Genomic DNA, 27697 nt, shown 5'->3' on the forward strand with positions numbered 1-27697 from the left:
AAAGTTGAGAAAAATTCTTCCAAAGTGCTTACCTCTAAATCCTTAGAGATGAAATACGCATCTACTAAGGTTGATCATTCCGAAGTCTTAGGAAATACGTTAAGTGCATACCTTAGTGAATCTCGATTGGCTACCTTTTCTCTGAGATTCGTGAGTCCAGTGATGATCTCCTTGATTCTTGAGTGAAGGTGTGCAACGATTTCACCTTCTTCTAACCGGAGGTTGTTGATCTGGTTCCGAAGTAGGTCCCGTTTCGTTAGTTTTACCTCCGAGGTCCCTTCGTGTAGTTTTAGGAATTTCTCCTAGAGCTCCTTGGTTGACTCATAAGCTCCAATATGATTGACTTCTTGAAGTGGTAAAATGCTAAGCAGATGAAACTCTGCTTTGTTGCTTGCCACAAAGTCGACTTACTCCTTCTTCGTCCACTGATATTCTTCTTTATCTTTCGAGGCTACAAAATCACATTTTATAATGATTAATAATTCAAAATCTATTTTAAAAATATCTCCATCTTTTTTTCCAGTTCACAAATTCTCCCTCGAACTTTGATGCTTGGTCCGGTCATCTCGTGTGCTTCATTCGGCGGTTAGTCCTCCTGAAGCGAACCCGCTTTGATACCACTTGTTGGACCCTTGGAGGCCAGCTAGAGGGGGGTGAATAGTCCTATAAAATAAAATGAACCTTCCTCAAACTTTACAATTTAATAAACTAACACTTGCATAAAAGAATTAAAATACTTAAATAAAGAAAGGAAGAGACACAAATGATTTATTTGGTTACAACTGGGGAGGTTGTTAATCCAAGAAAGTTGAATGCTCACTAAACTCTCCTTTAGGCTAAGAAGCCTCTTTACAGCAATTAAAGATCTAGATTATAGAACAGAACTGAATAAGAATCAATCACAAGTGTATCTTTTAGATTTTGGGACCAGGGCTGTATTTATAGCCCTAGTCGGGGCACCTAGAAGGGTTCCAGGTGTCTGGGGGGGATAAACTTTTATCCCCGTAGCAAGGAACACGCCACATTGTGTTCTAGATAAAAATTGGCTCCAAGCGCCCGGAATCAAAAAGTCAACATTCTGTTGACTTTCCATCCCGGCCTTCTGCTCCGATTCTTCTCACATTAGTTCGAACCTTCTGCTCCGGCTATGCTCTCTTGGGTGATTTCGGCCATCCAGAATAGGGTTCACCTAAATGTTGGTTAGTCCTAAGAAAATCGTACCGGTTCCACTGTATAAAAATTTTTTGTACAAGTATCGAACCTTTCCTTAAATAATCTATTGTGTTCTTTAGAAGTTAAATTAGGAATCGCAGACGGAACTTAACATCATTGATTCCAAATTTAACTTATCTGTTCTTAATGGTTTAGATTTGAATCGTAAGCGGAACTTAACACTATTGATTCAAATCTACCTAAGTTATTAATTCCATAAATATTAATTTCCAAAATTGGCTTCCAGGACTGCATGGCGAGGCACATGGCCTTCTTGGATATGGGAGCAACCACCACCGCCTAGGCAAAGCCTTTTAAGGAAAGCTAATATTTATTTCCTTAAATAACTCTAGGTTAACCAAAAAGAACAATCGAATCACAAATTCAAAAAGAAGAAAACACAAACTCGAAAAAACTATTTCGAAAACTCTAGAATCATATGCCTCTTGTGTTTGGTATTTCCATAAATAACTATACAAAGAAAACTAGTATGATGCGGAAAACAATTACTAGTTATACCTTTCTTTGTAAGCAAAATAACCTCTTGATCTTCTACCGTATTCCTCTTCTTATCTCAGACGTTGTGTGGGCAACGATCTTCCGAGATGAGAACCACCAAGCTCCTTCTTCTCCAAGCTAGATTCGGCCACCATTAATTCTCCATGAGAAGTAAAGGTCTGGCCACCACCACCAAGCTCCAAGGGATGCTAGAAACGAAGCCTTCTTTCTCTCCTTCTTCTCCTAGCTAGAACCGACCACCATCAAGAGCTCCAAGAGGGGTTGCCGCCGGCCACAAGAAGAAGAGAAGAGGGAGAAGCTAGGGTCAGCCACCAAGGAGGAAAAGAGAGGAGAAGAATAATAGAGTTGTTCTCCTTTATGAAGGCACCTCTACCCCCTCTTTTATAATCTTTCGTCTTGGCAAATAAGGAAATTTTAATAAAAACTTCCTTAATTCTTTTGCCATGAAAAGGAAAATTTAATTAATTAAAAATCAATTTTCTTTTCTCAATTCATATGGCCGGCCACTTTAAAAACAAAACAAGCACTACAAGAATTTTTGCATTCAACAACACCCAATAGACAACGCTTTTTAATAAAAACGTTGTCGTTCTTTGTTTTACAACGCTTTTAGTGAAAAGCGTTGTCTATGGTATTTACTTTTTACTAAAGACAACGGTTTTTAATGAAGTGTTGTCTTTAGTGTTGTTGTTTATGGTCAAAGACAACATTTTTTTAAAAAACGTTTTTTAAAGTGTTGTGTATGTTTCCCCTAAACTCACTTAAAATAAATTCGCAGCCCTCGCTTTGCTAAACTCTAAACCCTCAACGCGCGCGCGCCTTCTCCTCACCACTCCTCTCCACGAGTTCTCCTCTCCACTCCTCTCCACGAGTGCCTTCTCCTCTCCTTCTCCTCTCCACGAGTGCCTTCTCCTCTCCACTCCTCTCCACGAGCGCCTTCTCCTCTCCACGAGCGCCTTCTCCTCTCCTTGCCGCGTGATCTCCTCTGAACCCTAATCTCGACCCAAACTCCTCACGCAAAACTCCTCACGCCGGCCCAACTCCTCCAAGTCGACCCAAACCCTCAGTCTCTTCCGCTTCCTCCTCTTTCTCCCTCTCCTCCGCCTCCCCCTTCTCCTTCGCTCCCACCGCCGCTGGCGCCGCCTCATCTTCCGCCACTGGTTTCTCCCTAGGCGCTTCTTCCTCCGCCGGTTCCTCCCCATCTCTCTTCGGCCTCTCAACCTTTGGCTCCTCATCGGCCGCATCCTCAGCCTTTTCTACCTCCAGTCTTTTCTCGACGTCTGCTCCATCTTCCGCCGCTTCTACCTTCAGTCTTTTCCCGCCATCTGCTCCATCCTCCGCCTCTACTACCTCTAGTCTTTTCTCGCCATCTGCTCCATCCTCCGCCTCTACTACCCCCGGTCTCTTTTCCTCGCAGGCGGTCTCTTCTCCCAAACCCATCCCTTTTCCCTCAGCATCCGCCGCACCTTCCGCTTCCTCAAGCCCTAATTTTGGTTTTGGATTGGGGGCTTCGACTCCCAACTTCGGCTTCGGTTCGTCTTCCACTGCTGCCTCTCCGTTGTTTGGTACTTCCGCTTCCCCTCCGGCGCCGGCGCCGGCCTTGTCCTCGGCTCAGACACTGTTTGCTTCGTCAGCTAGTGCCGCACCTTCGGTGCCTTCGTTTGCTACGTCCTCATCTCCCCCCGCCTTTTCTGTGCCGACGACGTCTGCTCCAGCTCCATCCTTCGTATCCCCGTTTCCTGCCTCCTCCTCTGCGTCCCCTCTATTCTCTTCTTCTGCTACCGCTACCTCCTCTCCTGCCATCACCAGCATTTCGACCTCTCCTTTCTCCTTTGGAAGTGGCAGTTCCTTTGCTCCGAGTTCGTTCGATGCCGTGTCGTCTGGTAGTACTACTTCGTCCTCACCTGTTACTACCACGTCCACCTTGGCAACTGGCTTTTCTTTTGCGACTCCGACATCTGCTGTGTCCCAACCTTCCTTTGGGTTTACCAATGCTGCTACATCAACTCCCTCCAGTGCATCTATGTTCTCCGCTCCTACTGCTGCAAAGCCTTCAACTCTGTCATTTGGATTTGGGGTGCATGGGACAATTCAATTGATGACAAAGGCAGTTGCTCGGTGAAGTTTCATCAGAAGAATATTGAAGAAGATGACGTACAGATTGTGGGTAAAGACGAAGTTTTACAGGTAAAATACAAGTTATAGTGATATTCATTATTATTATAGCATTATAAACTAAATATAATCAACATGTTTTTTTTTTAATATTTTAGGGTCAATCAGTTGCATTGACATTGGAATCTTGCTCAAATATTGCTGCATATGGTACAATTGTTTGTTTCAATGGCATGGAAAAAATGCTTCATGGTATTCCATTTCCCAAGAATTGCATTCGAGTCTCCATTGATCAAGCAGTGGACAAATCCGCTCCTTTGCCATATCCAATTCCAAGTGAATGTGAAGTAATTGGTGATGCCATAGGAACTGTTGTGGCTTGGCCTGAACAGCAGATTGTGAAGCAAGATGAGGTATATGAGATATTATATTTCTAATTATATTGTCACTTTATTATTATATTTCTAATTATATTGCCACTTTATTATTATTCAACCTAGCTATATCTAACTTGTTTATATTTGAAATTATTAGAAGCCTAGAAGGAAGAAGTTTGAACGAAAAAAATCAAAACCTACTTTGTCAACAAGTGTCCCAAGAGCATTACATATGTTATATTGTTACGAAGCATGCTCTAGATGGAGGAAAATGTATATCAATGTGCTTAGATAATGAAGTGTTTGATGAAGATTGTGAACTTTTTCTTGACCTTGAGGACATCAATTCTTTGTATCATTTGGAGTCAATTTCAAGAAATTTGATCGTTGCCTACATATGGTAAGTAAGTTTATTTAAGCAATTTCAGCAACTTTTTCATCACATGTTTGCTTCCCAATTTTAGCAACTTATTATGGTTTATTGTTACAATTTCACCAACTTATTATGAGTGATCATTATTTTTTAATCCACATGATTGTTTTGTATCTAAATTTTATTATTTAGTATCTAAATATTATTTTCTCAGTTGCAACTGCATTGCTTTACTTATGCTGGGAATTACTGCATTGCTTTATGTTTGCTGGGAAATTCTAATATCTAGCAAGACAGAAAATCCCTGATTTGAACTGCAAGAAGTTTACTAATATTGTTGTGTGAACAAGTTTACTCTTGAAAATTCAACTTCTAGTAATTTTCTCATACCATGTTATTCGCATTAAGTTAATAGTTCATCATTTCTATTGAGAGGTTTACTAATATCAATTGATGTGGTACACTTTACATAAATATAGCTCATTCATTTTCAACCGGCCCTTAATGTTTGCCTTCTGCCATTTGTTCTTCTAGACAGGAAGTACTTTGCTCATATCTTTTTCTTGTATATTTTTAAGTATCTTAAATGTGCTTGTCCTCAAGAAATAAAAGAATTTGCATGTATACATTTCTGGTATGTTTAATATGCAAGACTGTTCATAGTAAGTTCTCATGTATGGATGTTACTATCATCAGCCATAACTTAGTGTTATGAGTGATCATTATTTTTTCCAACTTATTATGAGTGTTTTGTATCTAAATTTTATTATTTAGTATCTAAATATTTTTTTTCTTTGCAATGATAGGTGTTTGTATAAAAAGATGGTGAAAGATACCAAGACAAAGAAATTCAGATTTATGAATCCTCACAAAGTCCCATATCTGGCAAAAACGGCACAAGACAAATCAGTTAAGCTTGAAACCCTGAATCAAAGAGCAACTCTTTTAGCAGATAAGCTGACAAGTGCATCAACAGATCAACTAGTGTTAGTGCCATGTAATGTCGGGTAAGCAAGAAGTAAAACATCACTTTCAATTGCTTCCTTTCGATAATTTATTCAATTTTATGATCTAATCCTATGTATTTGCCTAGTTTCCATTGGAATCTTAGTGTTATTGAACCTTACAAGGATGCTATTTACCTGCTGGATTCCCTAAGTTGCCGCATTCGCGATGATGATTCAAAATACGTAATGGAAATGTGAGTTCAGATTTCTTTTAGTAAATATTTATTATAATAAAAATCTTATTTAACAAATATTCTTAACGTATGAAGGGCCTTAAAATTGTTTAATTCAACCAAGGGAAGGAAAGGTAGGAAAAATGTTAAGTGGGAAGTAGTTAAGGTATGTGTACTTTTGTTTAACATATATTGTAATGTGTATAATTTTCATTAACAATTTGACTCTAATTACTATATATAGGCTCCTCAACAACTGGATGCGAAACAATGTGGTTTTTTTGTGATGCGATTTATGAGAGAAATTATTGAAGAAGTTGAGACTATTGAGAGAGATTCGCTGCAATCAATAGTAACATTATTTAGCTTATCTCAAATTATTTGACATAAACTATTTAAAATTGCAAAGTGATCAGTGTTGATTATTTTTCCATTAGCATAAATTGTGTATGCTCACAGTTCACAAAAATAGGGTACTCTCGTGAACAAATTGATGAGGTTCGGTCCGAGTTGGCGGAGTGCATACAAGATCATATTTATGAATAGGTATGGAATGATAGTTGCCATAATTCTATTTAGATTTAAGTTCATGGAATGGTGGTTTTTGGTGGAATCATAGTTAATGCCAATTTTTTGATGCGGTGCATAGTTACCAGATCGACCTTGAGCGATTGACCCCAAAGAAAAGTTGTCACTGAAGTTTAAAAACTTGTGAAAATTTTTAGTGAATGATGATGTTTTGTGAATGATGATGTTTTGGAAAAATTGTCACTTAGGTGAAAGGATGTTTTCTGGATTAATATGCAAGTACAAAGCACTGTATTATATGTTATTCTGTAAAGTTCTATCAGTGTAAATTATCTAGTTTCTTTATCTAGCTTTTGTTCCACTATTGGGTTTGTTTTTCTAATAATTACTCGTGCAGCAAAATACTGAGCAAGAAGCTGTAGATCTTATAATCAGGTAAAGTAGAAAAAGTTAACTACTTCATTATGCTTTCATCTTAGTATTTGTATATTTGATTTGTCTTCTTTGAACCAGCTTCAAGTCAAAAAGCCAGATCCTCTAGATAGCTGTTAAAAATAAGGTATTATTTGGTTTGTCAGTGATCTTAATATTTGGTAATATTTGGTCTTTGATGCTCACGACGAGTTCCAACGCTGCATGATTACCTTGTTCAAGCAGTTTGTCATACATATGAGTCGCAATTTCCACAACTCTTCTTTCTTATGATGATCTTGTTCTTGCAGATTTGTGTTTCCTCTGTGGACCCTTTGGCATTTCCTTCTGCAGTGGAAGCAGGTGCCCAAATGGTTAGGATGCGATGAACTTGACTAGTTTCGATCGGATTGTCTGTCATACCAAACATTAAAATCCTTGTGCTAAATGCAGGTGGAAATTGGAAATTATGATTCTTTCTACGAGATGGGAATTCAGTTTTCCCCTGAACAGGTATATGAATCATGATCGTACTTTTCCTTGCAGTTCCTCGAGTATTTTCAGCTATTTCTATCTCGTCACTATTCTGTGGTGCCATTGTCAGATTCTAAAGCTCACTAGAGAAACTAGAAGGATTCTTCCATCCATTACACTGTCTGTAACCGTGCCACACATGCTTAGTCTCCCTGATCAGGTAGCTCATTTATTTCCTCGTAAACTGAGATTTGTCACTAACACAATCTCTCGTTGTTTTTTGTTCAATTTAAAAAGGTGAAGCTAGCAGAGTTGCTGGAACAGGAAGGTGCTGATATAATCCAAACTGAAGGAGGGAAATACTCAAGTCCATCAAAACCTGGTGTCCTTGGTTTGATCGAGAAGGTAACAACAGTACGAATAAGAAATCTTAGCACACTTGTGATGAAAAATGTGATATTTTTCCTCTTTAAAATGTAGGCCACACCAACGCTAGCAGCTGCATACTCCATTTCCCGAGCAGTTCAGATTCCAGTTATGTGCTCATCTGGATTAAGCGCTGTCACTGCACCTATGGCTTTAACAGCAGGAGCAGCTGGTGTGGTATGCGTTCTTTTGCTTTCTAATCTAATCATTATCTGCTACTAGTGAAAGAAATATAGACTCTTTCAGATTCTCTTGTGTTCTTGATTATCTGCTACTACTTCATTGTCAGAAGTAGTTGAACACTAACACTTGGACGCCAACATTTTTGAGTTGGCGCCTAGATTTGACCATCTAACAGACAGGGCTAAAGGATCAACTGCTATGAACACCCTTAATAACTTATACAGATATTTGTGAACAATTAGGTTGGTGGCTATCATTTATCCTCCCTTTTTGTTGTTTTTTCCATGTACCCAATGCAGTTTTCATTTCAAAGGTTCCAAGCTAATGAACAAGGATGGGTGGACACAATCAAGTCAGTGCGATTTGGAGGAGCTGTCAGGATTAGTACCATGGATTGGCTTGGGCAATCTCAATATTTGCGTCAAACTGTCTTCTGGCCTTCCCTATCATCTGCAGATTCTGAGGTATACTATGCACATTTACGTGAATTTTCCTTATTGAGCTTGGGCTAGTGATGATTACGAATGTATTTTATTTCAAGAACCGTATAAGCAAGTGTTCGTGCATCTAGTTTTATAACAATGCACTTCGTATCTTTGATCTAAAAAGCTTCGAAACAAGTCATCTTCTCCAAGCATACCGGTCAACATGCTAGTCACCCATGGAGTCATTTCCTCGATGGCACGGATGAATACGAAATCCATCCTCTACTCCACCATTCTTTGCCACTCCTCAAGCCGAAACAACTGCAAAGGTAGAGTCAACATCAAGTATTACATTGTGCACAGCTACAAGAAGACCGGGGCCGCAAAATCCAATAAAGACAGTCAAACATCAAGTAGCATTTTGTAACTTATTCCTCTTAGGTTATATGCTTGGTTAATATATATGCTTAGAACTTGTAAAGACAGGTCAAACATTAATATGCTTGGTTAATATATCCATCTACAACACTCCGCTTTTTCCTCTAAATATGATTTTCATTTAGCACATAACTAATGCCAATTTTTTTATTTTGATGCAGTGTTTAAAGAGCTTGAGTAGAAGTTGGCCCTAAAGAAAACTTGTCCGTTACGATATAAACACACTTACGGTATGAATTACATGTATATATAACATTGACATATTATTTAGTACGAGATTTACATGTATGAAAGTTTTCATACAAAATTTCTTGATTGCCTACAACCCAGGTGTGCTGATGACAAGTTGAAGAAGATGGCTCTAAGAGTGATAGCTGAAAGCCTTTCAGAAGAAGAGATTGCTGGACTTAAAGAAGCAATTCCATGCGATGGACACCAACAACAGCGGTTAGTCAATGATGAGGTTTTGTAAAACTTGTGTGTTTGAAAAATTATTGTCATGAAGTTAAGGATAACTTGTATGATACAAATTTAATTTGTGGATCAATATGTATACATTTTGTTTGTATAATATAAAGTTTTATTTATTTGTTAAATAGTCTTATTATAAAAATGATTGTGGTTGTGGATATTCAATTATATGTAAATTTTGAGTATTTTTTATAATTTTGCTATTTAAAAAAGACAACGCTTAAAAAACAATGTCTTTGAGACCAACCACAACGCTTTTAAAGCGTTGTCTTTGATATGTTTTTACAACAACATCTTTAACAACGCTTTTAAGAACGAATAGACAACGCTTAAAAAGCGTTGTCTTTGTGACCAACCACAACGCTTTTAAAGCGTTGTCTTTGATATGTGCATTTTTACAACAGCATCTATAACAACGCTTTTTAAGAACGAAAAGACAACGCTTAAAAAGCGTTGTCTTTGTGACCAACCACAACGCTTTTAAAGCGTTGTCTTTGATATGACTTTCTACAACACCATCTACAACATCACTTTTTAAGTACATACGACAACGCCAAAAAAGCGTTGTTGTTTAGCTTTTTTCTTGTAGTGAAGGAGAGTTTTAATTAATTAAAACTTCCTAATTTGTCTCCGGAAATTTATAAAAAATTTCTCCAATAATTTTTCCCTTCATGGTGGTTTGTAAAAAGGAAATTTTATAAATTAAAATCTTTCTTTTAAACATGTGGATAAAAAGAAAGTTATCTCTAAAAATTAAAATCTCTTTTAATCTACAAATAAGGAAAGATATCAAATCTTTTCTTAATCTTTTGTAGAAACTTATAAAAGAGAATATTTAATTTTTAAACTTTCTTTTAAATTATGAACATGGTTAAAAAGGAAAGTTTTCTCAAAATTAAAATCTACCTTTCAATCTACAAATAAGGAAAGATTTCAAATCTTTTCTTAATCTTTTGTAGAAAGCTATAAAAGGAAAGATTTAAATTTTAAACTCTCTTTTAAAACCATGATATTCATATAAGAAATAATTTTAACAAAAATCCCTTTTTAATATGATGTGGCTGGCCACCTAAGCTTGGGCTCCAAGCTATTGGTCGGCCACCTTAAGGCTCAACCTTTAGGCTTGGTCAGCCCTAAGCTTGAGCTTTAAGCTTGGATTGGCCGGCCCCTATTGGTTGGGTAAGAAGGTGGGTATGTGATGGGTATAAATCTATATATACAAGAGGCTACGATAGGGACCGAGAGGAGGAATTGATTTTGCTCTCCCGATGAAATTAAGCTTCCCGTGTTCGCCTCAAACACACAACTTAATTCCATCAATAATAATTCATTCCACTAAAGAACTATTATTGAACTACCGCACCAATCCCAAATTACATTTTGGACTCCTTCTTATTATGAGTGTGTTAGTCTCCCTGTGTTTAAGATATCGAATGTCCACTAATTAAATGAGTTACTGACAACTCACTTTATTAATATCCTAGTCCAAGAGTAGTACCACTCAACCTTATCGTCATGTCGGACTAAGTCCACCTGCAGGGTTTAACATGACAATCCTTATGAGCTCTTCTTGGGGACATTATCAACCTAGATCACTAGAACACAGTTTCCTTCTATAATCAACAACACACGCTATAAGTGATATCATTTCTCAACTTATCGGGCTTATTGATTTATCAAACTAAATCTCACCCATTGATAAATTAAAGAAATAAATATCAAATATATGTGCTTGTTATTATATTAGGATTAAGAGCACACACTTCCATAATAACTGAGGTCTTTATTCTTTTATAAAGTCAGTATAAAAAGAAATGACCTCTAATGGTCCTACTCAAGACACTCTAAGTGTACTAGTGTAATTATATAGTTAAGATAAACTAATACCTAATTACACTACGACCTTCCAATGGTTTGTTCCTTTCCATCTTGGACGTGAGCTACTATTTATAATTTATAACGTACTGATAACATGATCCTCTGTGTGACACCACACACCATGTTATCTACAATATAAATTAATTGAACAACTACATTTATCATAAATGTAGATATTTAACCAATGTGATTCTTATTTCTAGATAAATGTTTATACCAAAAGCTAGGCTTTTAGTATACACTCTAATACTAAATCCATTTTTTGACCTTCGAACAAACTTTCACTCTGGCTTCTTGTCCCTCGGAAGCGTCGCACGCCTCCTTTGTTGGTACAATATCCCCTGGGTCAAGGTTGGCTAAGTTGACTAAGCTTGAGTTGGCTCAAGTTTGAGTCTCGATGTTTGGGTTTCGATGTTTGAAAATATATGGAGATTATAGGAGCAATCGTCCGATTGGAGAGATTGTTGATACAATTCCCCTCTAGTCTAGGACTGATCAGTTAGATGTGAAGAAGAGTCAAGTAAGTCAAATGTTTGACCAGATACTTGATTGGAAAAGTCCTAAATGGAAGTTAGGCAGGTGAAAGACCTAGTGAGTGAAGCTAGGCAGTTGGGAAATCCTGGTGAGTGAAGTCAGGTGAAAGACCTAGTGAGTGAAGCTAGGTAGGTGAAAGTCCCGGTGAGTGAAGTCGGGCGGTGGGAAAATCTTAGTGAGTGAAGCTAAGTGAAAGTCCTGGTGAGTGAAGCCAGACAGTAGGAAAGTCCTAGTGAGTGAATCCAGACAGATGGAAAGTCCTAGTGAGTGAAGCTAGGTAGATGCAAAGACCTAGTGAGTAAAGGCAGACACGTGGAAATCCAGGTGGGTCAAGGTTAACCGGACACCTGGTGTTGGGAAGTTCAAGTAGGTTAAAGGAGTGACCAGGTACTTAGCACAAGGAAATCCAGATAGGTCAAGGGTGACCGGACATATGGTTGAAGGAAGTCCAAGTGGGTCATGGAGGACCGGACACTTAGCACGAGACGGTAAGTCCAAGTGGGTCAAGGTTGACCGGACACTTGACACGAGGAGAAAAGTCCAAGTATGTCAAAAGATTGACCGGACACTTGGTAAAGAAGTCTTGGCAAGTCAAGGTTGACCGGATGATAGGCATGAGGAGTTCCAACAGACCACGGTTGACCGGATATTAGAATTGGAGACCCTTGAGCTTGAGTTAAGCAAGTCAAGGGTGGTCAAACGATCAGCCGATCAATTGAACCGAAGCATAATCGATCAGCTGATTGATTGGGAGAGTGCTGTGATAAACAGTAGCCCAATTGATCAGCCGATCGATTGGGCGCCAGAATCATGTGCACGGAAGCTTCCCCAATCGATCAGCCAATCGATTGGGGCTGGTTTTCTAGTGCAGATGCGAGGAAGCCTAAATCGATCGGTTGATCGATTCAGGTAGTTTCCAGTAGAGCACAGAGGCACTCTAAATTGATCAGCTGATCGATTCAAACCTCCCCAATCGATTGGGATATGACCGTTGCGAAGGAAGCGTCGAGTTTAAAGATGTCTTCCTCGCAGTGACTCGGCATCTCTCGATGATCTTCTCTCACGATTCTAACAGGTTATCACCCCCAGTTCTTGAAGCATCTTAGAGTCAAGTGTTGTTATATTTCCAAGGTCAAGAGGCATTCTAAACAAGAAGGAGAAGCAAGCTAGGGTTTCCTTATTGTAAATCTTGTAAGATTTGTTATTGTATTAGCTTGTATTTCTTTCTTCTTGTATTGAGAGGTTGTACAAGGCTTCTCCGCTTTCGGTAGTTACCAAGAAGGAGTGTTTTCTTAGTGGAGAGTGTGTCGTGTATGGATCCTTGGATTAGTCACCTCTTCTTGAGGTAGATACCAAATAAATCTACGTATTAGTGTTGTGAGTCTTGTTTCGAGTTCTTTCCACTGCATATCAACAACATCGAAGCAAGCAAACGAAGTTTAACAAGTTATTCACCCCTCCCTTCTAGATACAAATCGATCCTAACAATTGGTATCAGAGCAAGGTCATTATTCACCGGAATCATCGTCGGAAGGGCAGCAAGCTAGAGGGAGCAGAAGTTAAAGCAAGTTCATTAAAGTCAAAGGCTTCAAAAGAGTTTGACTTCAAATGGAATTCCAAGATGGATTTGGATATGACACAAGGGTGTCTCCACCATACACATCGACAAGCTTTGATTCTTGGAAATCAAGAATTGAAAACTTCTTTATGATGGAGATAGAGCAATGATTTGCCCTCATGGAAAGCTTTGAAGCTCTAACAAATAACAAAGGTAAAATTCTCAAGAAGAGCAAGTGGAGCCAAGAGCAAATCCAAATATGTGAGGCAATGATAAAGTGATCAAGCTATTAGTCAATCTATTGCCTAGCAACATCTTGAAGCAAGTGGGAGAATTTGAAGATGTCAATGAGCTATGGAGCAAATTGGCTAAAATCCATGAGGTTCCCTCCACTGCACCAAACCAAGTGAAATCCAAAGAGGGCAACTGTTTGCTCTCCGCAAGTGTACGGAAATGTCGCAAGTAATATAAAAGATTATCGTATCCACAGGGACTGGAATAAGCACTAGAAATGTCTCAATGCGAATTAGCTAAACAACTATCCAATCGTTTCAAAAGCAAAGTAAGGTAAACAAATCTAATCTTAAAGATCAACTAACAAGAGTTTAGTGTTTTGGGGTATGATAAAGGGAGATTCTAGGAGTTTCGGTTTCTTTGTATGATTTCTCGAATGTAAGTGGTTCACCAATTCTTATCCCTCAATTGCCAAACATGTAGAAAGTTGCCGGTTCTCTCTTGCAATAGACAACCGGCTAAGGACTGAGAAATGTATTTAAATAGGATTAATTAGACATGAACCTATGTTGTCCTTACACAGAAGTGCACCTATTACTATGCCTTCCTCGGATATCAACGTAGAAGCCCACGACTTATTAATCTATCAAGATACAAGAAACTAATCACAAAATTCATCCTACTCTCTTGAATATTCCTATTTCCTCTTCAAGATTGTCTCTCAAACGTCCTTACACGGGCTTGCACCTGTCACGTGGATCCCTCGGATGATCGAGTGAGAGTTTATCTTTACAAAGTCCATAAGAAATTCAAACAATTAATTAAGAATGAGAATTAAGCACAAATCATCTTTAATCGTTCAAGATCCAATTGATACAAGCAAGATAATGTCATTGAAACAAGAGAATGGCAAATCCATAAGAGATTACATCAATCCATCATACAAATACTCCCTTCATCCTAGAATACAAGATATACTCCATGAATCGAGGAAGAAAACCCGAAGAAATAGAGAATATAAGCATTCCTTAAATCCCCAATCCAAGAAACCAAGAAAAGGGGGGAAAGAGAAAACTTATCTACGAAGAAGCTTCGTCTTCGGATCCAATCCTCGCTCCGGAGCCGGAATCGCCAAGAACTCCCCTTGAATCGCCCAGAAATCCTCCCAAGAATGGGAGGAAACCACCAAATCTTGCCTTCTCCCAAAGGGGGAGAGATCCCCTTTCAATTCATGAAGGAGGGTTTAAATAGAGGAGGGAATCGGGCGCCACACGGCCCCGTGACACGGCCGTGTGAGATTCACACGGCCATGTCCAGTTCCTTCTCTGCCAAAACTGCACGGCCGTGTGGTTCACACGGCCACAGCCTGCTTAGTCTCTGGAAATGCTACACGGTCGTGTGGTGCACACGGCCACAGCCTGCTTAGTCTCTGGAAATGCTACACGGCCGTGTGGTGCACACGGCCACAACCTGCTTAGTCTCTGGAAACCTCACACGGCCGTGTAGATCCACACGGCCATGTAAGGCTTCTGCTCTGGTTGGCTTCAAATCTTGACACGGCCATGTCATTCTCCACTTCTGTTGGTGCCAAACTCCACACGGCCCGAGCTCCATACTAGTGCAGGGCCGTGTGAGGTACACGGCCCGGTGCTTTCTCCCTTTGTTTCCTCCAATGCTTGCCCAAGGATGTAGATTCTTCACCAAATCGACTCCTGTGTACAGAAAATGCACAAAAAGCAGATCTCCGAACCAAAAGAGTAAATACGCTAAAAGGAAAGCTGGAAGTATAAAAATGCATAGATCAAGCATGCTCAAAGTATGTAAATGTGCGTAAAAACATGCATAAAAGAGTATATAATCTACGCACATCAGCAACTCATTAGAGCAAGGCCAAGAGGAAGAGGACTCCAAAGTTAAGAGGTGCTCAACTCAAGAAGAGGAAGTCCAAGAAGCTTCATCCTTAATGAAGTACAACGGAAAGGGAAAAGAGGGAGCATACTCTTTGTTCAATGGGCAAGAGGATGAAGATGAAGAGGCATCCACCTCTGGGATTGAGGGGGAGCGTCATTCACTTCCACCAGAGCAAGAAGAGGCTTCCACCTCCGGGTCAAATGAAGAAAAAGAAGATGGTGCCAACTCCACAAATCAAGAAAAATCAAATGTTGGATCATGTGCCACCCCTACAAGAAAAGTATAACAATTTCAAATTTAAATAATAAAAATCACATTATATGTTTTGAGTGTAGAGGAAAAGGGCACTACAAGAGTAAGTGTCCTAAATTGGCCAAGAAGAAGGTCCAAGTGGCACCTAAGGACAAGGAGAAGCCTAAGGAGACCGGCCCCGTGATAAAGAATAGCAAGGAACACATTGTGTGTTTCTTGTGCCATCAAAAAGGATATTATCGGAGTCAATGTCTAAAGGGGAAGAAACTTGTAAAAGTCAAAGGAAGAAGCTCAAATCAAAGGGGAACTATCAAGAGCAAACCCAAGGTGTCATTTATTGAGCCTATTCCTTTAAGTAATGATAAAAAGCATGCTAGGAATAGTTTATATCATTTTAATGATATTTATCATGAAAATAGGAAGCATGATAGAATTAAGAAAAATTACATAGCTTATCATGCTAAAATCACTCAATCTAAGGCTATAAAAATAGATAACAAATTAGACAATAACTCTAAGGATTTTAAATATAGGCCTAAAAATAAAAATGCTCATAGGAATCAAGAAAAATCCAAATCTAAGGATTTAAGGTTGAAAAACCAAGTCTTGAGGTCAGGTCTTAATAAATTAGAAAATCCCCTAAAAAAATAAAAAAATATTCTTAAGGATCAAAATGAGCAAAACCTAGGTTTAGATACACAAAAACCATCAAACGACCATAGAGGTTTGGGATACAAACCTAAGGCTAAGAAGAATGTGGCTTCATACCATAGAGTTCCATATAGTTATGGAACTAATCCTAGTTTTAGTAGTCAAGTCAAAAATACAAGGGAAGTTATCCCTAGGAGTATTTTTGGAAAGACTAATGTGACTAATACTTCTAAGAAGTCTAAGCAAGTCACCAAAAAGGTCACAAGGGAAGCTATCCCTATAATTGACCTAAGTGAGTCAAGTGTGACTAAGGTGTCTAAGAAGCCTAGGAAGGTCACTAGGAAGGTATCTAAGGAAGTCATCCCTAGTGAATACCTAGAACATCCAAGGAGCACTAATAGGTTTTGGGTTCCTAGGAGCATATTCTCTACACCCTAAATGGGTTTAGAGAGTGTTAACTCTAAATCGGTAGGGTGGTTAACCCAACTTTGATAAAGTTGACACTTAGAGGCATTTTCAAGATTTTTGTTAACCTTTGAAAATGAAAAAGATTAATTGGTTACTCTTTGGAAGAGTAAAATGTGCCAAAATTTAAGGAATTACACTTGATTTAAATTAGCACAACTAACAAAGAGTAAAAGAAATGTTAAGTTGGGTTTGGGTATTTTCTTGAGAAAATATGGGCAATCAAGGATTAGATTTTAATTTAGCTAAAGATTTAAGATACTTAGATAGATTATCTAGGTATATTTTATTTATGTTAATTGTCATAATTGTTTGCCCATCATATGTCATGACATCATATTTTACATTCATGCTTATTATGAAAAACAAACAAAAATATCATATCATGTCATACATACATCATGTAGTAATAGTATATTTTCTTTTAAAAATTATTCTTTTCGATGTATGTCATAACTCATCATGCATCATTTTAATTTCCTTATAATTAAAGACAATGACTTTTACTAACAAGTGACATCCTAGGTGGATATTCATAATTCCTAAAATGCCTAGATAGATATCCATGATCCCTAGTTTAGGGCAAAACCAAAATTTACATCTCACAAAGACTATAAGTTGACTTGTATGTGTTTTAGTGCACATTAGATACAAGTGAGATGTTAAGATGATGAACAAGACTCAAGATGTTGATTTAGTACATCTATTTGAGTTTTAATTTCATCAAAACACATAGTTATGTGTACTCCAATCATTGGGAAAACTAATATACAAGTCATGTGCATTGAGCCCAAAGAACATGGTTGGAAATTGATTTTGAAATTCATTTTAAATATACTTTGCAAAACCTTAGTGAAGACTATCTTTTGATAGTAATCATTATTGAAAAATTAAACACAAACTAGAAGAAAACATTGAAGGTTTCAAGAGTTTTCAAGTTTGTGCCAATTTTTGAAAATAGAAAGTATTTTCTTAAAAAACTCTTTTTCCATGATAGTGTATACCCTAAATAATGTGTACAAGAAGTTTTATGATTTTTAGAATTTTGTAAAATTTCTAAGGCATTTCTGAATTTTGGCTAAAATTCACTTTCCGGAAATCAGACCTTCAATCGATCATCCGATCGATTGGAGTGTCTCAATCGATCGAGCAATCGATTGAGATAGGTTTCCCGTAAGCAGAAGCTCACTGAATCGATCAGCCAATCGATTTATTCTTGCTTGGATCTATCAGTGGATCGATTCAAGCATTTTCTTCGTGAACAGAAGCTCACAGAATCAATCAGTGGATCGATTGAGCAAGTGGCAATCGATTGAAAAGGCTGAATTTGGCCGGAAAAGTCTAATTCAGCACTTTAAGCCATTTTTAATCCCTTTAACCACTCCTAGCTCCTTAGAATATATTTATATACATTTAAGGGTAGTTTTCATGATGAAAACAAGGAGAATTAGTTAAGGAACACTAAATTAAAGTTTAGGATGAGGTTGGTTTCAATATTGAATCTTTTAAACCTCAAACCTTCAAGTTTTTGGGTTTCCTAAAGATTTAAGGATTTCAAGTCATTGTTGGTGCAATGACAGAGGTTTAGAGCATGTCTTTAGAGGAGTTACTCTTTAAGGACATGAAAATATTTTTCAAACACCATGGGAGGTGGTTTAACCTTCGTTAGAGTAAATACTCAAGGTTGAGTGCTGAACAACAATGGAGAGTGGGTATCTTCATTGTTGATTGTGGATGCTCTAGGATGAGCATTATGAAGTGAATCAATGCTCAAGAATGAGCATTGGATACAATAAAGAGTATAAGACCTTCATTGTTGAAATGATGAATGCTCTAGGATGAGCATTGCGAAGTGGTTATTGCTCAAGGTTGAGCAATGGACACGATGAAGGGTATGGGGCCTTTATTGTGGTGTTGTGAACAACGAGTGAAGTTGTGAACAATGTATGAGTAACTCTTCAGGGGGAGAGTTTTTGATGTGTGCCAAAAGGGGAGAATGTAGGGTTTAAGTTAGGCCTTCATTACCTTAAGAGAGAGTTTGCCCTCTAGGAAAGGGAGAGAATGAAGAAAACTCTCATTCATGATTTGACATGAAGAGAAGTTGAGGCTATGGGATTAGCCTAACTTAATGGTATTGTCAAACATAAAAAAGGGAAAGATTACTGGTGCAATATCTTCTAGGTCAAGGTTAACCAGATTGACTAAGCTTGAGTTGGCTCAAGTTTGAGTCTCGATGTTTAGATTTTGATGTTTGACAATATATAGAGATTGCAGGAGTAATATTCTGATTGGAGAGATTGTTGACACAATTCCCCTCTGGTCTAGGACTGATCAGTTAGATGTGAAGAAAAGTCAAGTAGGTCAAAGGTTTGACCGGATACTTGACTGGGAAAGTCCTAACTGGAGGTTAGGCAGGTGAAAGACCTAGTGAGTAAAGCTAGGCAATTGAGAAATCCTGGTGAGTGAAATCAGGTGAAAGACCTAGTAAGTAAAGCTAGGCAGGTGAAAATTCCGGTGAGTGAAGCCGAGCAATGGGAAAACCCTAGTGAGTGAAGCTAGGTGAAAGTCCTAGTGAGTGAAGCTAGGCAGATGGAAAGTCCTAGTGAGTGAAGTCAAGCAGATGGAAAGTTCTAGTGAGTGAAGCTAGACAGATGCAAAGACCTGGTGAGTGAAGCCAGACATGTGGAAATCCAGGTGGGTCAAGGTTGACTGAACACCTTGTGTTGGGAAGTTCAAGTAGGTTAAAGGAGTGGTCTGATACTTGGCACAAGGAAATCCAGATGGGTCAAGGGTGATCGGATATCTGGTGGAAGGAAATCCAAGTGAGTCATGGGTGCCTTTAACCAATGTGCGAGGGTGCCTTCAATCTGTCCAAGGCCCCTCCAATATTGTTCATCCAAGGCTTAATACATATTTAGCTCTGCAAAAAGTGTTAGTCTAAATAATAAACTATACTCTAGAAAATAAAATTAGCATAATAATAAAATAAATTTATTAATTAGATCTTGTCTATCCAAGACTATGATCTAGTTATGGTCTCAGTTTAAGCATCCAAAATGAATCTAAACTGGACCAGTGCCTAAAGTCCTTAATTAAGATTCGTCCTCACTGGAACACTTTCTAGTGTTTATCTTTACTTACTTACTAAATATCTGATCATCTAGAGATGTTTGGAATTTCTCTGATTATGCTTAGTGATTATTGCACCAACACTCCAGACTTGGATTGAAGAGAGGATTAGGATGGAAAAGGAGTGTCTCAGTAGGGAAAAGGAAATAGGTTTAATTTCATCTCATGGTGGCACAGTTTGTGCAATAATTCCTTTGGCATCATGTCAACAATTGATTGAATGACGGTTTTGAATGTCGAGGTCCAAGAATAAGCCTTATGCTCATTCTGCAGTGGTTTTGGCAAGACTGACCCAGGAGAGCATGAATGAGTTTTTTTGACATGCAAGTAGAAGATAGAGATCAAATCAATATTAAACATAAAACATAAAATCTATGCTTTAAGGGAGGCAGTAAATTGGTTGTCACCTCAATAATTTGAATTATCCACTTGGATACTTAGGACTAGATAAATCGGGATTAGTTCTAACTTATTAGATTAAAGTTTAGTAATAAGTTCTCTAAGTGAGACCAATTGAAAAGCTTTGTCTAAGGCATATGGTTATTCTAATAATGTCCAAATAACTCAGCACAGCCTAGAAACTTATTCAAGGAAATTTGCTTGGGATATCCAATCTACGCTAAAATCAAATATAAGTTAAAACAACTCCTGATAATTAATATAAACTACACATCAATAATTAATTAGTTTAAATCTAAATTAATTAATCAAAGTAAATAATTAGTCCAAATAATTTTAACTCAATAATAACATTTCAAAATATGCAATTAATTTAACTTATTAAAAAGTTTAAAGAATAATTAATTTTAATAATTTATACTAATTAGTTTAATTTAACATTAAACGTATCTTTCATCTAACCTAATAATTAATTTAATTCTAAACCTAATAAAATTAAAGCTAATTACTTAATTATCAACTTAACTTTATAATTTGAAACTATAATACTTAATTAAATCAAATCAAATAAATTATTAAATTAATAATCAAATTCTTAATTAAAACTATTAATTAATACATCAATTATTTTAATTAATTCTAAATTAATTAAACCCAAAGCCAATAATTAATAATCAATTATTTTAAGTTAACTCATTATCATGTTTCTTAACTTAACTTTGAATCAGGTTATCAAACATCAAAAAGGAAGGATTATAGGTGCAGAAGCACCATAATCGAACCTATATTTAGATATTGTCAAAGGTTCAAAATTAAGTCTTATTGTTATCTGATGAATTGATCAAGTGTATAAAATACCTACCTTGGAAAGTCCTAGTAGGTCAGTTGGACATGATACTAGACAAGAAAAGTCTTAACAAATCGTGGAATTAGACAGGAAGTCCAGAAAGATCAAGTGAACCTAACATCTTGCAGGTGTACTCGATAGGTCTGAAGGATCCGATATCGAGTTCAGTGGAACCCCTGGTAGCTGATCCGATGCTGAGAGGGTAAGTCTAAGTAGGTTTGCAGGACCCGATGTTTGACAAGTAAGTTGAGATAAGCTACTTGAGGTAGTGCGGTGAGGTCATATTCCAATAGGGACAAACCTTATGCGTTGATCCAACTGAATAAACCAACGGAGGTTTCTAACTTGAGATCAAGATAATTCTTATTGTCTTAATCATGCATACTATATTTATACTAATCCTATTTTGCAGGTTTATGTTCTAACTCCATTTTACAATATAAACTTTATATTCCTTCTACGGAAAAGGTTATTCAGTCGATGGAATCATGAAAAAACCATAGCAGCAAGATTCGATTCAGAGTACAGATGGAATTACGGTTCCATCAATAGATCATGGTGATCAATCGACGGATCAGTGGATTTCCAAAATTAAATCAAGATTCGAATTAGAACACAATGTAGGATCAAAAGCGCGTTGAGGGGGTGAATAGTATGCATGGTTTTTTCATGTTTTTCGAAAAATATAGAATAAATGCCGCGAAAATAAAAGACAATTAATACAAGTTGGTTTTACATGATTCAGAACCTGCAATCAATAATCACTTTCGGTGGATAATTTAATAATAATTTGGAGAATTACAAAGAAAAATATAAGTACAATGGAATAATAGTTTAAGTGTTATAAATGAAAATCATACCGATGACTAGAGAGTTAGAGTTGCAAGCTTTCGGTCATCGAAGTAGCGTTACAACATTGTAGATTTGTCTTTGGGGTAGCACACAAGAGAGAGATCATTAATTGATGTTGTGTGTGAAGAGCTACTCGAATGCTGCCTTTATAAGCTATTGAAGGTGCCTCCAACACCATTCAAAGTGCCTCCATCTGCAGATGGTATCCCTCCATCCGCAGACTCGATAACCTCCACAGTTTGTGTTGTTTATCCATATGAAGGTGATTTCCAAGAGCTTCAAGGCACCTCTAATGCTTCAGGGCACCTTCCATGCACTCTAAGGCACCTCCCCGCAGCGAAAACCTTATCCCCAAGGTTTATCCACGCGAGGGATCCTTGACCCTATCCAGGGAGCCTCCGCACCAAGCTCCAAGATGTCTTCAGCTGCATGGAAGGTGCCTCCATGCCTTTCCATGCAAGGGCTTCAGCTAAGGTAGCTGAGGCGCCTCAAACACTGTAGGAGACGCCTTGAGCACTGTTCACTTAAGGTATTCTTTGTGCATTTAGGCTCTGTTTACTTGGGAGAGTGGAAAGCAAAATTAAGGAAAAGTTTCCACGGTGAAAAAGTTTCCGCCATTTACTTCATTAAAATTTTCCGAAGGAAAAGTAACGCAATCCATCAGCGGATAATTTTGGAGCCAAAATCGATAACCTCAAAATCGGACGGAAAGCAACGGATGGAAAAAAAATGATGCATTTACCCCTTTTGCATTCACAAAATTACACCATATATAAAAAAAAATGACGCATGTAGCCTTTTTAACTCACAAAATTATATTATGTACCAAAAAAATGACGCATGCACCCTTTTTTATTTACAAAATTACATCATAAGTATTCACCTTCCTCTATCAAGGTAAACAAGTGTACAAAGGAAAAGATTTCTTCACCCTTTCTTTTCTCTTCCTCCAAAGATAACTTTCTATCGTTGATTCCTTTCCTTTCCTCATCCACGCTCTAGAGTAAACATAGCATTAAGTACCTGCAATGCATGTTAGTTTAAATACCAAAGATATCCTGTAAAACAAAGTTATCACAATAAATAATATGAAAATAAACTATTTGACAGTCTTTGGACTATCCGATTCTGACTTTCAGATTTTCCAAAAATCCTAGGTCAAATCGACACCCATTCTTCCCTCAACGGGGCATACGTCCTCACATACTCCTCTCAGGAGAGTTTACCTTTTACCAAACCAATTCCACAGACTGTTTGGACTTTTGCTCAGCATCCGATATTTTCATACTTTCACCTAGTGTCCTCCACCATAAGATTTCTTACCTGGTGTCTGCGACCCTTAGGACTTTGCCAGTCCCACGGACCAGGACTTCATTACCTAGCCACGACTAGGACTTTCTGTTGGACCCCATGATTATTTTGATGTGATCAACCAAGTTTAGGTTAGGTCCTATTTTGTCTGATCCCTGTGTCTAAGTGTGCAGGAGCTTAGGAGCGCAGGAAGTCGAGCGGAAGACGCAGCTAGCGAGAACGACGGCACGAGAAGGGAGCCAACGGGTTCGGTGCGTCCGAAGGACGAGAGTGCAGCGGAAGAGTACACCGGTGAGCGTGAAAAATGTGCGCGGCATTCGAGGGACGTAAAGCCTGGACGGAAGATTACTCGAGGAGAAGGCCGGGAATTGGGTTCGGGTGAGCCCTATTCCGGTTGACCGAAATCACCCAAGCAAGCCGAACCAGAGCAAGTCAACTGGGAGTTGACTTGACAAGTGTTCGGTCGACCGAACCCCATGATCGGTCGACCGAACCCCTTTCATCAGAAGCCAGCCATTAGAGACACGTCAGCAGCCACGTCAGCAACCAATGGTTGATTGGTCGACCAAACCTTCTGATCGGTCTACCGAACCGAAGATATCAGAGACTTGGTCGAGCGCTTTGATCGGGTCAGATCGAGTGGAGACCGTTGGTTGATCGATCGACCGAACACAAGGATCGGTCGACCGAACCTAAGCTCGATCCAGAGAGACTGCACCTGGATGAAAGACTGGGCAGGTACAGCAAGTTCGGTCGACCGAACCTGGGGATCGGTCGACCGATCCCTCTCGAGTCAAAACCTGATCCCGAAGATCAAGTGAAGTGATAAGTCTTGGAACCCCTATATAAAGGGATCTCGAACAGCTATTCATGACAATGAAAAAATGATACAACTCTGTAATTCTTTTCTAAGCAACCTCTGTGCTCTTAAAGCGTAAAAGGCTTCTCCGCCTTCAAAGAAGGAGACTCTTTTAGTGCGCCTTTCCACCGCCTTGGATTAACAACCGTCTCGGTTGTAACCAAGTCAAATAGCTGAGTCGTCTCTCTTTTTTTTCTGTTAATTACTTTGATTATTAGTGTTGCTTCATTTTAGAGTTGAAAGTTTGAGGAGGGTATAATTTTTTATTACAGGCAATTCACCCCCCTCTTGTAGGTCCCCGCTGCACCAACAAGTGGTATCAGAGCCCAACAGCCTCAGAAGGACTAACCACCGTCTGAAGCACAAAGACCAGGACAATGGCCGGCACGAACATTCATCCCTCAAAGTTCGACGGAGATTTCGCCACATGGAAGCGAAAAATGGAGGTATTCTTTAAAATGGATTTTGACATTCTTATTACAATGAAATATGGTTTTGCAGCTCCAAAAGACAAAGAAGAAAATCAATGGACGAAGAAGGAGCAGACTGATTTCGTCGCTAACGGAAAAGCTGAGTTCCACTTGCTCAGCGTTCTTCCGCCCCAAGAGGTAAGTCGAATCGGAAGCTACGACTCCGCCAAAGACCTCTGGGATAAATTCCTGGAGCTCCACGAGGGCACCTCAGAAGCGAAGCTAGCAAGGCGCGACGTCCTCCAGACACAACTAACAAATCTTTCGATGAACAACGGCGAGAAGGTTGCGCAACTCTAAGCGAGGATCAAAGAGTTGATAATGCAACTAACAAATCTCGGCGAAACGGTAACAAATCGAGATTCCATCCGGTATGCGCTCAACGCCTTCCTAAGAACTCCAGAGTGGCGTCCTTAGTAGATGCATACTACATCTCTAAGGACCTTGAGGTAAGTAGTTTAGGAAACTTATTTTCTACCTTCGAACTTCACGAGTCTCAACTTGCAAAGAAACCAGTAGAGAAGTCGAACCTCAACATTGCCCTATAAGCCGAAAAGGATGATCTCGACTCCGAAGCATCGATCGACGAAACCGAAGCGACACTACTGGTAAGACGTTTTAATAAATTTCTTAAATCTAACAAATTTAAATCGCAGTCGAGGAAACATCAACGCAACAGAAGGACGGTCCGATGCTACAACTGCAACGAGGAAGGACACAGCAAGGATGACTGCCCCAAACTAAAGAAAAAGAGCAAAGAGAAGCCTCAAAAACCGACGTCCTCCACACGCAAGAGCCTGAAGGCTACATGGGATGACTCTTCATCCTCCGAGTCAGAAGCCGAAGCTTTCTCGAGACTAGCACTAGTGGCCAACCATCTCTTCAAAGATGACTCGGACTCATAAATGAGCATTGATCAAGGGGGAGAATTAGAAGAAGAAAGCTACGATGAAGGGGGAGCATCACCAAGTGAGGTAAGTAAGGTACGTGATCTCACTCCTTCTCAGTCTTTTAAGTTTATCAAGGTACTTACTAAAGACTTAGTCAAATCAGAAAAAGAAATTGTCAATTTAAAAACAATGTTAGAAAATTTGAATTTAGAAAATGAGAAATTAAATTTGGAAATTGAAAAATTGATAACTGAAAATTCAGGTTTAAAAACTAAGGCTTTTCAAAAATCAAAAATCAAAAATTAAAGTATATGGAAAATTAAACTGGTATATTAGAAAACATCAGGGTCAACTTAGAAAAATATCTAAAGCATATATACCCCCTAAGTTTTTGACCAACCCTGTAGGAAGGAACCTTTACTAGGTTCCAAAATCTTTGCTAGTTTAAATTTTTCTTTGGGCTTACAGTGATAAAATTAAACAATGAATTTCTTTATGAAGCTTTGTCTAAGGAAGTGGTTGTTGCTCCAATAACCAAGAAGGCCAAGTGCCTCGTCATGACCTGGAAGCCGAAATATCGAAATAAAATGTTTAATTAACTTTCTGGTAAAAGCATTAAAATTAGAATAAAATAATGCTTTAAAAGGTTACTTAAATATTTTTTTTATCATTTTTAAATGCTGCACATGAATTTTGAAAAATTCTCAAATAGTATTTTTATCTAAGTTTAAATCTATTCTGAAATTAGAAATTATTTTATTTACACTTGAAAAATCTTTAAAACTATTTTCGCTAAAAAGTCTTCTAAAGTTAGAAAGTTTTTTTGTTTAAGTTGAAATTTTTAAAATAATCTTAAATTGTTTACTTTGCAAAATTTTCAAATGACTTAGAAAACTTTTGGGATTTTTTTGACTTAGAAAATTATTTTTCCCCGTTTTTGCTGTGATCAAAGGGGGAGAGTTAAATGACACAAGTTTAGGGGGAGTTAGGAAATTAATTTTTTAAAAAATATTTTTCTAACTTATGTTGAAAATTTAATTTTTCTATACTTAAAATGTTAGTTTAGTAATTTCCTTAAAATTACTATTTGTTAGTTTTACCCTAACTTAAACTTGGGTTGATGCACATCAAAAAGGGGGAGATTGTTGGACCCCGTGATTGTTTTGATGTGATCAACCAAGTTTATGTTAGGTCCTGTTTTGTCTGATCCCTGTGTTTAAGTGTGCAGGAGCTTAGGAGCGCAGGAAGTCGAGCGGAAGACGCAGCTAGCGAGAAGGACGACACAGGAAGGGAGCCGACGGGCTCGGTGCGTCCGAAGGACGAGAGTGCTGCGGAAGAGTACACCGGTGGGCGTGAAGAACGTGCGCGACGTTCGAGGGACATAAAGCCGGGACGGAAGACTGCTCGAGGAGAAATTCGAGAATTGGGTTCGGGTGAGCCCTATTCCGGTTGGCCGAAATCACCCAAGCAAGCCGAACCAGAGCAAGTCAACCGGGAGTTGACTTGACAAGTGTTCGGTCGACCGAACCCCATGATCGGTCGACCGAACCCCTTTCATCAGAAGCCAGCCATTGGAGACACGTCAGCAGTCACGTCAGCAACAAATGGTTGATCGGTCGATCGAACCTTCTGATCGGTCGACCGAACCAAAGATAATCAGAGACTTGGTCGAGCGCTTTGATCTGGTCAGATCGAGTGGAAACCGTTGGCTGATCGGTCGACCGAACACAAGGATCGGTCGACCGAACCTAAGCTCGATCCAGAGAGACTGCACCTGGATGAAAGACTGGGCAGGTACAGCAAGTTCGGTCGACCGATCCCTCTCGAGTCAAAACCTGATCCCGAAGATCAAGTGAAGTGATAAGTCTTGGAACCCCTATATAAAGGGATCTCGAACAGCTATTCATGACAATGAAAAAATGATACAACTCTGTAATTCTTTTCTAAGCAACCTCTGTGCTCTTAAAGCGTAAAAGGCTTCTCCGCCTTCAAAGAAGGAGACTCTTTTAGTGCGCCTTTCCACCGCCTTGGATTAACAACCGTCTCGGTTGTAACCAAGTCAAATAGCTGAGTCGTCTCTCTTTTTTTTCTGTTAATTACTTTGATTATTAGTGTTGCTTCATTTTAGAGTTGAAAGTTTGAGGAGGGTATAATTTTTTATTGCAGGCAATTCACCCTCCTCTTGTCGGTCCCCGTTACACCAACACTTTCCACTTGCCTAGTGTCCCACTTGGACTTCTTTGCCTAGACTCAACTGGATTTTTATCTTGCCTAAGATCACTTAGGACTTTCTTGCACACTCAGTTGAACTTGTTAGATCACAAC

The 27697-nt window shown here is 38.6% G+C and overlaps 2 protein-coding genes across 2 annotated transcripts; one reads left to right on the forward strand and one right to left on the reverse strand.

The window, feature by feature from the left end:
• Window positions 1-407: 407 nt before the first annotated feature.
• LOC121987974 (brain acid soluble protein 1-like) lies at window positions 408-3171 on the reverse strand. Its single transcript, XM_042541673.1, has 2 exons — window positions 2793-3171; window positions 408-451 (listed from the first exon to the last, which is right to left on the reverse strand). Exons 1-2 carry the CDS (start codon window positions 3169-3171, stop codon window positions 408-410), a joined length of 423 nt encoding a protein of 140 aa, XP_042397607.1.
• Window positions 3172-7005: 3834 nt separating this feature from the next.
• Window positions 7006-7837, forward strand: LOC121987975 (uncharacterized protein ycf23-like). Its single transcript, XM_042541674.1, has 5 exons — window positions 7006-7089; window positions 7169-7228; window positions 7320-7409; window positions 7487-7594; window positions 7670-7837. Exons 1-5 carry the CDS (start codon window positions 7006-7008, stop codon window positions 7835-7837), a joined length of 510 nt encoding a protein of 169 aa, XP_042397608.1.
• Window positions 7838-27697: the final 19860 nt, after the last annotated feature.

This window comes from Zingiber officinale, chromosome 5B (genome assembly GCF_018446385.1).
Source record: "Zingiber officinale cultivar Zhangliang chromosome 5B, Zo_v1.1, whole genome shotgun sequence".
In the NCBI taxonomy this organism is placed as follows: domain Eukaryota; kingdom Viridiplantae; phylum Streptophyta; class Magnoliopsida; order Zingiberales; family Zingiberaceae; genus Zingiber; species Zingiber officinale.